This window comes from Plutella xylostella, chromosome 6 (assembly GCF_932276165.1).
Source record: "Plutella xylostella chromosome 6, ilPluXylo3.1, whole genome shotgun sequence".
In the NCBI taxonomy this organism is placed as follows: Eukaryota; Metazoa; Arthropoda; class Insecta; order Lepidoptera; family Plutellidae; genus Plutella; species Plutella xylostella.
Window position 1 is genome coordinate 11,700,286 of NC_063986.1, and position 13,083 is coordinate 11,713,368.

The following is a 13,083-nucleotide window of genomic DNA, read 5'->3' on the forward strand; positions in this document are numbered from 1 at the left end:
ACACAGCCTGCACTATCACAAGGCATCGTACACTCAGTGAGAATGCCAGTAGCCATTGTGATAAAATGGGATAGCAAAGTTTATTACAACGAACTCGATATTCGGATTTCAAATAAAAAATCAATCAATAACTATTTTGATAAACATCTTTGATGTTCTAGGAATATTTTTTGGCTTTAAAAACATTGATCTCAGGTCGTGGTTAAGTTAAGAAATTTGTAGTGATCAGGGTAGCGAGATGGTGGCTCAGGGGTGTGACGCGGAGGCGGCGGCGCGGGGGGGGGACATCCCTCACGACCACCTGTTCAAAGTCACCGGCCTGTCGTCCAACAACCTGCAGAAACTTGCCCAAGGTTTGTCAACATTTACTTTAGCATTTGTTTTCATTAGCTACCTGAAGTGACCATGACTATGCAATTTCTTCGTTGGCAGCAGAGCTCTGGACTGGAAACTACGAACGGGCAAACGTTGTGAATGATGTGTAAATGGCTTCTGGATGTGTACTCATGACTTTTGGCTATAATTATGAAAAAAATTCACCGATACCACCATAATCTACAACCAATCTTCCTTATCCTCACAATCAGTACATCCTGTACTGTAATAGCCCCACCGACTCAGACTTTAAAGAGACGGCGTCAAATTTTCCAATAACACGGGCCGATTCAAAACAAAATATAAAGTGCGTCTGAAACAACGTCTACCGAGACGGTCTGGATGCGCGCCAACAGCGCGGCGTCAAGAGAACATCTACAAGGGGAAATAAGAACGTACTTACGCTTAAATTCTGTCCCAAATGTGTTAGTAGTGGACGATTTAAAGCTACTGGACATACTGAATGTTACATGGAAGTTAATAACCAGCGATGAAAATTTCAAGCATTCATAACGTATCTGAGAGGTTTTCTTCATGCAATATCACTTCCTCCACCTTTCATTGTTATTCTGGGATACATCTTGATGGTTATCTTATTAGTTTGCCCTAAGTCCCGCACTTCAACAAGTCCACTTCTCCTTTCCGCTGCACTCAAGAGTTACAGGAAAATGTCCCGCTAAATCTTTATGGATCACTTTACGATTGTATTTTGAACAAATGAACGGATTGACGTATTTTCAGTAACTATTATTATGTGGGAATATGTGCTAAACCGTGGATTGCCTTGGATGCAGGTGGCGGTTTTAAGACCAACATAATAACAATTTTGATCACAGTTCTATGAATAGAGAACTAACTTATTAGCAGCGTGTCGGTGGAACACTAGAGTTAGTTAAGGATTTAATTTATTGTCAACCTTGATGAAATAATTTTTTATATCCATTTTTCATCATGGTCTTCAGGATACCTACTTCCAATAACTGTTTCATTACATATCTCAACCAGCTATCCCGCTATGTTTGCCTGTTCGAATATATAAATGCTCGTGGTGACATGGACGTGGGCCACCTCTTGGTCAACTTCATCTTAGCGTATATGAAAGTATCTCAGTCGCTGACTTTACCCATGATACAGTTCATACGTCACTCAAGGAAGCTCCGTTTATTTAACTCTTTATTTTACAAATATTATAAAATAAAAGTGCTAAGGGTGGACTTAATGCTAAAAGCATTTTCTGCCAGTCAACCCGCATGAGGTACAGGAAAAATACTTACTTATCTCCTCTCTCAACCCTCAGACGCTGCGCCCGTGGTGTCCGACTTCGAAGCAGCCATCGCGGCGACGCAGTACGGCCGCTTCAACGTCTTACTCCTGGCCTGCTCCCTCCCTGCCTTCTGGAGCGCCGTGTCGGTCACCAGCTCCGTGTCCTACATCTTCACGAGGGCCAAGTGCGATATGGATTTGAGCCTGTTGGATATGGGCACGGTTACTGCGATCACGTATGCAGGTTTGTTCAGTTGTGGATCTTGTTAGTGTGTAGGTGACGAACATTAGAGGTGAAACTTTACAGGGTGCGCTGAAAGTATGAATAATAGAAATGAATGATTCAAGCAAATTATAGTGTAAAAAGTGCTATAAGTTAATACCTAATAATAATTTAATTATTGTTTCAAATGACCTTTTACTTATATTTATTAGAAATGATCTAGAAGGGGCAAATTCGTGGCAAATCATGACCAAAATAATCCTTTTAACAAGGTCTTTAAACCCATGATGTTTTATAAATAGGTTGTAAATATAGTAATAATAACGTTGGAAAATTTACTATCACACATGTTGGTAAACTTCAGCTATTACGGGTGATGTGTAAATCCTTCAGTCTACATCCGAGCGCGATCAGAGATAAAACCAGCTGATAACCTTTCAGCGAACAGTCAACAGAGAACAATGAATTGGAAATCACAATTTAATGTTTAGCAAATGAGTAAAGCTAATGTTTGCTGTCTGACAGACTGCTGTTCCCAGGTGGTGCAATGCAAGATGTTCTAGGTAGTTTGATCAAAAGCTGAAATATTTTGCAATACATCTAATATCTTTTCGCTATTGCATATGAAGAGCAGCCACTCTTAGACAGGTGGTAGTGGCTGGATGAGGAAAGCCGAGGACAGATTGTTGTATTGTCTTGGGAGATCCCTATTTCCAGCAGTGGTATAATATAGACAGTGATGATAAAGATGACTCATGAAGAAAATGTATGGAGTACGTACTATCAACTATGTATTGTTACGGGCTGAAGATACGATCCGAAAAACGGTAAACTTGTTAAAGCCACTTTAATATCTTTTACCCAGGCATGATAATGTCGGCGATGATCTGGGGCTTCCTGTCTGATACCCTGGGCCGCAGATACATCATGGTGTGGGGGTTCCTGGGTGCAGGGGTGCTGGAGGTGGCCGCGGCGCTCAGCCAGAGCTTTGCGATGCTGCTGGTCACCAGGTTCTTCTGCGGGTTCTTGTAAGTTGGAAATTGGTTAGCTACTTCGGTTCTGTTTGGTATATTTGTGGTGATACAGCGCTGCGACAGCTGTACGTGCCATCGCACTCGATGTTTATGATAAGGATGCTGGCTCTGGTAGCCCGCTTAAGGGGCTTGAGTGAAACTGCCACACTTACTTACAAATATGTATGTTTACTCCATCAAGGATTGAATACGGCATGGTGAGGCACATAAAGAGCAACCAGTTTCTCTAATAGTAAAGGTTCTCCGTTCCGTCAATTACGGACACAGACAACACTTCCAAATAATGTGTGCAGAATTAGTAAATAATACTACATATCCGCGTAGTGGACTAGGCCTTTTAACCCTTTCTTCATTAGAAAAGACCCGTGCCCTAGCAGTGGGGAAGTGATGAGTCGTGATGATGATGATAATAACCCTATCCTCTCCTCCCAGGTTCAACGGCCCCTTCGCCGTCCTCCTCTCCTACATCGCGGAGCTCCACCGCACAGAGCACCGCGCGCGCGCACTGCTGCTCACCAGCATGTTCTACACGCTGGCCAACACCACGCTGCCGCTGCTGGCCTGGGCCTTCCTGACTCATCCGGAGTGGGATGTCGAGCTGTTCGGAGGACAGATCGGTAAGATGCGCTCGAGAGCTATACTTTTGCCTTTAAAAGTTATCCCGTAGGAATTTCCCGATGAAAAGTAGCCTACACCAAGGTGTCACCTTCCTATCCTCACCCACCTAGGATGTCGTACTGTTCGGCGGGCAGATTGGTAAACTAAGTGTTGCTAGCCGACAGACATACTTACCAACATACTGACAAACTTTTGTGTCTATAGAGATAATATTAGTATTAGGATTACAAACGATTGTAGGCTAACTGGGGCAAAATCAGTGTAGTACACATAACGACTGTAACGACATCAATGTTTAAAAAATAAAGCTTTAAAAATCCTCTCTCATAATATTTTATCGTGAATTTTCAGCCTCGAAAATGAGAACAAAACTGTAAATGTTGGCAGAAATCGTATATTAGCACACTTTGTGACATTGCATTCCTGAAATTCTGTATGAAATATATGTATATCGGCAGTAAAATTATGCTGTAAATACAAATCTTTCTTACAAAAAAACATCAACACATACCGTCTTCTGCCGTCTTAACTTCCCGACAAAAGGAAAGATTTGTACAGATAACTTTACATTTACCCGACTGATCGATCGACTGTCGCTTGTTTAATATTTACATTAGGCTACACCGAAAAGATCGGGAATAGAATACTTAGGAATAAATTAGAGTGAAACCTTTTTGGTGTATCAAATGTAGTGTTTTTTCAAACATAATTCCATTTTCGAATTTTAAAAAAAGTAAAAAATAAAAGAGTATTGACCATTTGAATTTGACAAGTCGGTGTAAAAAATGGAGCTTACGCGGGAACATTTCCGTGCAATAATTTTTCACAACTTTCGTCGAGGTTTATCTCAAGAACATTGTCTCGCCGAGCTTGTTTCTATTTATAAACTTGAAGCACCAAGTAAAACGACTATATATCGTTGGTATTCTGAGTTTCGCCGTGGACGTTCCTCTCTTACCACAGTCCCTTCTACTGGTCGGCCAAAAACAGCGGTAACACAAGATAACATCGATGCTGTACGCCAGTTAATAAAAGAAGATAGACATGTGACATACGAGCAGATTCGGGCTTCTCTCAGTATTGGTATGACAGCCATTCAAACCATTTTAAATGAAGAACTGGGTGTCAAGAAGTTAGTTTCGCGCTGGGTGCCCCACCGTTTGACCGAGGAACAAAAGTCGGCTCGTGTTAATTGGTGTCGATCTGCTCTGCAACGGTTCAATGGAGGCAGTTCAAATGCTGTCTACAATATCGTCTCTGGTGATGAATCGTGGATTTATTCATATGAGCCCGAAAGAAAACATCAATCGGCAGTTTGGGTCTTCGAAGGTTAGGTCAAGCCAACAAAAGTTATTCGCTCACGCAGAGTGTCGAAAAAAATGGTCGCTTCGTTTGTATCGAAAACTGTCCATGTGGCTACGATTCTATTACAAGAACAAAGGACGGTTACTGCTGATTGGTACACAACAGTTTGTTTGCCGGAAGTCGTAAGAGAATTTCGTAAAACTAACCCGAATCGTCGTATAATCCTTCACCACGATAATGCAAGCTCTCATACCGCTCGCAAAACAAGAACGTTTTTAAATATGGAAAACGTGGAGTTGATGGACCATCCTCCGTATAGCCCTGATCTGAGCCCCAATGATTATTTTACATTCCCAAGAATTAAAGATATGCTACGTGGTCAACGGTTTAGCGGCCCAGAAGAGGCGGTCGAAGCCTACAAATCAGCTGTTTTGACAGTATCCACTTCAGACTGGAATTACTGTTTCAATGATTGGTTTAATCGAATGAAAAAGTGCATTGAATGTCACGGAGACTACTTTGAAAAACAATAAAAGTAAATAATATTATGATATCTTTGTACTTTTTTCTATTCCCGATCATTTCGGTATCGCCTATATGCCAGTTTCAATTAACTCTATCGATAGCTGATAGTTACTTTCATACAATTTTGACAGAATGTAACTTTTTATGTATCAAAGTTGTATGATAGTAAATAGTAACTGACAGCTATCGATAAATAGAGTATTGTAACTGGCAGTTATAAAGCATAATAGGTATTTAAAAAGTTGTGGTTATAGTGAGTCATCCTTGTGGATTGACTCCTATATGCATAACAGCGTCCTCTTTCCCCAGTGATCCACGCGTGGAACCTCTTCCTGCTAGCCACGGCGCTGATGCCGCTGCTCAGCGGAGCCGCCTTCGTCTTCCTCCCCGAGAGTCCCAAGTTCCTGATGTCGCGGGGCCGCAACGACGAGGCCATGGCCGTGTTCCGGGGGATCTACAGCATGAACACAGGCCGGCCTGGTGAGGAGTACCCGGTCAGTTTAACATCAGTGGTCTATCGAAGTTAGGTATATTCTTGAAAATCCATGAAGAAGAAAGAGGACACATTTAATAGTAGAGTGAACCAGCCACCTACTGTGGTAACAGATTCACGTAATTTGCTGACTGCCCAGTGTGTGTATGAGGACCACGAGGAGCAGTTGATACGTGCCTTAAGGAAGCTCCGTTCAAGCACATCTATTAAGAAGTAAAAGAGAATGCACATGAAGAAACAATGCACATTGCGCAGTAGGCTTTAGCTTCTTACCCAGCGTTCGGGCAAGGCAGAGACAAAAAATATCACAATTTTCAGTTGTCGGTGGCTGCAAACTGCTGCTTTGTCTGAACCCTGTCGTTGGTCTCCCCAGTATGTCATCGTATGAGGTCTCGGGGTTAAAAATGAATAACTTAGAGCTGATGTAGACGATGTCCTATTCCAGATAGAAAAGCTCCACTCGGAGAGGGCGGGCGAGCTGGCGGGGGGGCTGGCGGCGCTGCGCGGGGGGGGCGCGCAGCTCGCGCCGCTGTTCCGCGCGCCGCACGCCTGCTGGCTGCTGCTGCTGTGCGGGATACATGTGGGCTGCATGTTCGGGTACGTGTCTGGGTCTGGATATGCTGCTATAGATTAGGGTTTTGCGAAATGATGTGATGAAAGGCCTTCGGGCAGCTTGAAAACATCTCACAGTCGGGTTGCCCACTTACCCGACAACTCTCTCAGCATAAGCTTGCTTGTGTTGGGGTCCAACAACCCACACTAGGCCAGCGTGGTGGACTAGGCCTAACCCCGTTCATTCATTGAAAGGAGACCCGTGCCCCAGCAGTGGGGACGTGATGGGTCGATGATGAAATGATGTGCCTATCTATCGTGGCGAGCTTATTTTCCACATGCACCTTCGGAGGTTGGTGGTTGCGTGGAACGACAACAAAAAAACAACCTCAGTCTTAGATTTATCTGAAAGATTCTGAAGATCCAGGGGTTTTAGCTAGCAAGCCGTTGCTATGTAACAATACACAGGAGGTGGATTAATCGTCCTCCATGCTCTTTTGCAAAGAGGCTTCCACTTCCAGTACGATAGCAAATTCATAGTAAAGTAATCAACTTCTTGTTCATCTTCTTTCTCTCCAGTTCAAACACCCTGCGTCTATGGTACCCTCAACTGGCGGCCATGATCGGGAACCACGTGGACGAGAGTCTCTGCTCGGCCATCGCCCCCGACGCCACCCCCCCGCTGCCTGCGGACTGGGAGGGGGAGGGGGAGCCCTGCCAGCCCATCGACACCGACATGGTCACGTATCTGCAGAGCGTTATAGTCGGCTCTGGATCCATACTGACGTATGGCATTGGAGGGATGTTAGGTATGTTAAGGGAAACCTGATAGCTTTAAATTATTAGGTGATTAGTTAGATTTTTGAGGACAGTCAAGTTCTGAATGCAGCATATTTAGGGTTGGAATAAGATTGGAATACTGATCAGGATAGGTAACATGCGATTTCTGCAACCAACAATTGTATATTGTGAAATTCACAGTAATTTATTGATTTCTTCTGTACCTCTGTAGCTTTTATGACATAATCTATCAGCTCTATTTCTTATCGGCATAGCAGAGGACACTGTGTTGTGTGTGACGCCGAAGACTACTAGAGATAATTGGAAATGTGAAGCTTCTTTAGAGTCCCACGTTCAGGAACGTACCATTATTTACTGACAAGTACGAAGTAATGGTGATGTGATGGCAATAACCCAAACCTTCCCCCACAGTGAACAAATGCGGCAAGAAGCTAGTAACCGCAGTCTGCTGCTGGGTGGCGGCCGCTCTCATCATGACGATGCCGGTGCTAGGGGCTGGGGCCTTCAGCGTGGTGGCGCTGGTCACTGCGGCCCTCGCCTTCACCTCGCTGAGCGGCGCGGCGCTGTCGAGCATACCTGTTGATCTGTTCCCGACTGATCTTAGGTGAGTGTTGAAGGTGATAGTAAGGGTGGATGGTAGGTCGATTGCTGGTGCTTTGTTGATGGTCAACAGAGAATATTAATAGTCAAACGTGAAAAGTCAAAGCTTGGCCCTCCAACGACAACCACCGCAGGAATTATGACCTTAGCCAGGTGGCCTGTAGTGGATGCATGAGATGTTCGATGACAGAGTGTTGTGGCGCTCCTTGAGGTCTATGTTCAACAGACACTGCGGATTAAAATATTTTTATAACCTCTAGTATTTTATTTATTTATAGACCACCGAGAGAGCTGGATTAGCTCTCATAATACAGGCAAAGTGTATGTCGCCTGTTAAACATTGTTAATCTGAAAAAAGCTTGAGTAAAACTTAGCTAGATGTGAATATAACATAATTAATCGTCCTCCCAGGGTGATGGCGCTGGCGATATACCTGATGACGGGGCGAATGGGGACCATCCTGGGGACGGTGGCGTTCCCCGCCCTCATGGACTTCGGCTGCTATCCTCCGTTCATCGCCATCTCTGGAGTCCTCATCGGTAAGTACTACACCTACAACTCAATATGAAAATATTGAACAATGCCACCTAGTGGAAATAAGTTATACTACGTTCTTCGATGGTTTACATTCACAAGATAAGAATTTTCAAATGTTAGTGCAAGGTAATTAAATATTGTTTCATGCTGCTTTCGTTAGTGTTTGATAGATGGCATTACTAGTAAAATAAATATTGGGCCCTATGGCGCAGTGGTTAGTAACTTCGACTGCAGTGGCATGGATTTCGGGTTGAATCCCTAGTGGTAGGACAAATATACTTACGCATAGATATATAGTTATGATTTATTAATATTTATCAACCGATTTTGTTGCAGTGTGCGGTGCCGCTTGCCTCCTGCTGCCCAACACCACACTGAAGAGAATGGAATAAACGAGTCATGTAAATAACCTACTTACCAATAAGTATTCATTGTAAATATTTTCCTCTGCATCCATTTTTTATTTTTATGTCCTTTAGCCTAAGCCTAAGTAGATACTTATGTACAGTCTGTGAGTGTCGGTAGTAGGTACTCATTGTGTAGGATATTTTAAGTTTTTCATCCAAATATTGCCTATAAAAAAATTATCTTGTCGATAAAGCCAGTCGGTAAAGTTAAGCATTGTCCTATGTTCCTAGTATATCATTTATGTAGGTAATTACTTATAACTTGTGTGGTACGATACGATGCTATGTCCTTTATTGTTATATTGTGTACCTATAGGTAGGTTACTAAATTCAGACAAAGACTGCATTATTTTCCATTAAAACACCTGAGTTCAAGGAAATGAAATAAAACTGCTCGAATTTAAAAATATTCTCTTCTTTTATTTTATCGTTTAAACCTAATCTCATTCTCCGACCGCCTCGCCTCCGGAAGAACTCTCACAAACTGAGACAGAAAAGAGAGAAGAATTAAAACTATTCTTATCTCTTTTCTATCTTGAAAAGTCTAAGGTTCGATAAAAAAGTCGGTAAGCTTTTACAAGAGCTTTAGAAAACCGTTAGGATCTTGACGAATAACGATGGCCTTTTGTCCGGTAGTGTAGAATAATGTTAGGTCATTTGTACATGTTTTATTGAAACCTTAGACTTTTTAACTTTTATTTACATGTCTGTCCTATTATAGGTAATCAGTACATCAGTACAAATAATGACTAACTGCACAATTCACTTATATTACTCGTAGTCCCATTTCATACAAAGGAGCAAAACACATACATTTTGCTTTTGTGACAGCATAGTTGTTGTAATAAATTAATATGGTATTTGTACAAACAAATATTGGAATATTTACACATTTAGCTATTTGCTGATTCTGGAAATAAATAAATTGGAGCTTGCGGGATATTGCACTAAACTTACAAAGTTTAAACTGGCCGAAATTGTGTATTTTATAAATAGAAAGAGTGTTTCCGAGACAAAGTAAGATTTTAAAGACTAGAATGTAATTTCTTATTGTCAACTCGCTTACTTTGCCCACACTCACAACATGCATTAGGTAATTCTTAAATTCGAGGTTATCATGGGTATTTATATAATAACTACCAATAACTTCGTAAACATTTAATTTAACGAGGCCAGTGAATATAAATTGACTGTTTATTTACCCTAGGTATATACTCTGCATACAACACAAGGCACAATATTACATACCTACTTACCTAACTGTATTGGACAATAAATATGTCTCTTTATATTTAATTTTAGAACATTGTTTACTCTGACTTGCACTAAGTTAGCTTTCGTTAAAACTCTTAAAATTCTCTAAAAATCTATAAGAATGTCTCTATAAAAATTACTTCACTGGTCTGGTTGTTTGTTTGAATTTTAATGATCATTAAGATGTTAGCGTGATTAGCAGATCTTTCAATACAGATTTATTATGATCAGAAAAGATCATTGAAAATATAAAGAAATTAATGAATTAGTTACCTATAATTTAGCTAATAAATTTTGTCTTTTGAAAGTTAAAGTAATCTAACGGTAGGAGACGGAGCTGAAAATCTATGAATTTGTTATTTATGGTGTTTGTGTTTGGCGCCGACTGGCGGCCTCCCGACAGTCGTGAGGTCGTCGGGGACCTACACTAAGGTACACTTCATAAAATGCGTGGTCACACAGCCTGGGTCACTTCAACAGATTCCACTTGCTCACAACATTCGTCGTGTCAAATATTTCATACACTTATTTACTTTTGTACAAAAATATGACTAAAACTACCCTTAAACGTAACGTATAAAGTAAGGCATATTCTCAATTAAAAATAAAGTTACAAATATTTATAATACACATAACTTTAAGTTTATGTACAGTCTCGCAATTTTTTAAAGCCGAGTTCATCTAAATATATAGTTATTTTTATGTTATATACAAATTTTATGCAAGTATATAAAAGAGTAGATGACTCCACGGCATATATATTTACACAGCTTTTCAAGGCCTCATAATTTGGATGGCATAATTTTTGACAAGATGTGGGAAAACCTAATACAATTTATGTATTTTTCACTCGACACAAAATTGGCTAAATCCCAATCTGAGCGAGAGAAATATTAATATGACATAATGGAATGAAGGGAACGTGAGGTTTAATGTGATTTTCATTAATTTATTACAGTTTTCCCACACTTTCTTATATTTAATTAGAAATTCTTTATATTCCTACCTACAGCGTGCCAATCACAATGCAGCTTCAAATAAGTTTACAAGGCCTCCGTACATTATGTTATTTTGTTCATAAGAATTATCAAACTTGTGAATTTCCCATTGCAGATAGGGATGTCAATTTTATTCCACTTTCTAATGAACCCCGGTATAAATACACGTTCTCCTGAACCTTCACTCATCCACTGTACAAAAACGTAAATAACGTCCAACAATAATAAATTGTTTAAATCTGCGTTGCAGTCTTTCATATCAAAATGTCTTCACTTCATCACTTGTAGTCTTTTGCACTGTTCCCCTCGGATGCCCTAGTTTCGCGTCAGCTAGGCGGCGCCAGCATCACCTCGAGCCAGCAGGGGCAGGCCGTGACGTCACGCCGGTGGTACTTGGGCCCCCAGCCCTTGGCGAAGGAGATCCGAACAGATCGGGGGTCCACTGGGCCCACGTGGGGCTGGCAGCGGGGCGGGGGGGGCGCGGCGGGATCGAAGATGCAGAGACAGTGGCCAGGGGCCACTCTCCACACCAGGAGAGCCTTGGCAGCCGCCGCGTCAAGAGCTGGGGAGCTCACGAACACAGGTTCTGAGCTGCGGTTGTACAGCCACACCCCGTCTGCCTCCAGAGACAGCGTCACGCCCAGACCTATCTTGGCCTTGGTCTTCCGCACCTGAAAGAACGATAACACCAGCTATTAGTTATGGACGAGAGAATTTCCAAGCGTTTGAGCTACACAAGTGGTTCGTAATTTTAGCCGCTGCAGAGGCCAGGGATCAGGGCCCACTTGACCGATAAGGGGAGACGGGCGAAATCCTGTGTTTTATCTGAAAGCTAACCGCGCAAGATAACGCTCTCGTAATCTCAAATTGTATTCTGATACAATTACGCATAGATGAAGTCATGTAGCTGCATTTTAACTTGGTTAGGTTAGCATCTACAGATTTATGTAAGTATCTTGATGATGTGCTTAATCAAACGGATAGTTTTAAATCTTCAGCAACATAGCAATAAAATCAATAAGAACCCCAAGATGCTATAACTGCAAATCGTATAGTATAGTGGGTTTGGTGAATAATTCACTGGTTATCGCCGTCTTATCGCGGACTAGCGGAGGTTATCAGCCGTGTCCAGCGCGGGCGGCTGCTTCAGCTTCAAATCAATATTTATTATTTATTTCTTGGTGAATTTCGCTCGAGAAATTGAGATAAGGACGCTTGTGCATTGACATGTGACTGGACGGCACTAGATTACACACTTTGGTAGCGCCATCAGACAGCGCTCATTGAAAACATTGATACAGGCATGTATGTATGCAAATGTTTATGTGCAAAGGTAAATATAAATACATGGCAAAATCAATCTAACGTTCTCAGCCTCTATGGTAAATATTTTCTGTACCCAGGCGACTGACTAATTCAGCCGTCACTTTGGTCAACCCAAAAAGCAAACTTTGTGGGTCAACCTATGCTCTTATGCCTCTCGATTGAAACGAAAAGTACCAGGCTATCGTATCACGGCGGAGGTTTACCTGTTCAATCTGCGGTGCGTCGGGCTTGGTCTCCAAGGCGTCGAGGCACAGGCCGTTGCCCGCCCCCGCCCCCGCGCCGCCCCCGAACACGTCCACGGCCCGGAGTCGCACTCCGAACTGCCTCCCGACCCGGGTGGTCAACTCCCAGTACGCCAGCCGGCACCATTCTGACTCCCAACTTGGCTTTTCTGGAAATAAGCAGAGGAGTCTTTAATATTACAACTTACCTACATGTTTGAAAGTTAACACAGGGGGAGGTATAATGCCAATAAATATAGCGTTCAAAAGAATGAGGATCTAACATACCTAAAGACACCTTGATATTCATGTACTTAGTGGTCTTAGATCTCTTTAGCTAGAAAACATCCTCCTTGCTATTCCAAGATTATTTAGTTTAGAAAGTACAGCAAAATAGCTGCGTCTAGAATTTATAAGAAGATCACATTCATTTGGTTGTTACCATTTTCAAATCCTGATGATTTCATAAGTCTCATTACTATTTCAAACATGATTGTAGTGGTACTAACGTGTAGTAGAATGTCCGATTTCCTACAAAACGGATGTTGATT

At 42.0% G+C, this 13,083-nt stretch overlaps 2 protein-coding genes across 2 annotated transcripts in view; one reads left to right on the forward strand and one right to left on the reverse strand.

The window, feature by feature from the left end:
* Positions 1-9,269, forward strand: LOC105383114 (synaptic vesicle glycoprotein 2A). Its single transcript, XM_048621592.1, has 10 exons — positions 1-353; positions 1,673-1,882; positions 2,727-2,889; positions 3,328-3,512; positions 5,653-5,837; positions 6,282-6,433; positions 6,968-7,197; positions 7,601-7,793; positions 8,201-8,328; positions 8,663-9,269. The coding sequence occupies exons 1-10, from the start codon at positions 239-241 to the stop codon at positions 8,716-8,718; spliced, it is 1,617 nt and encodes a 538-aa protein (XP_048477549.1). The 5' UTR covers positions 1-238; the 3' UTR covers positions 8,719-9,269.
* Positions 9,133-13,083, reverse strand: part of LOC105383145 (mothers against decapentaplegic homolog 6) — a 22,865-nt gene continuing 18,914 nt past the window's right edge. Inside the window, exons 4-5 of the mRNA XM_038119761.2 lie at positions 12,515-12,702; positions 9,133-11,656 (exon numbers count right to left, since the gene is read on the reverse strand). Of these exons, the coding sequence (XP_037975689.1) occupies positions 11,312-11,656; positions 12,515-12,702 (533 nt within the window). The 3' untranslated portion in view covers positions 9,133-11,311. The remainder of the gene's footprint in view (positions 11,657-12,514; positions 12,703-13,083) is intronic.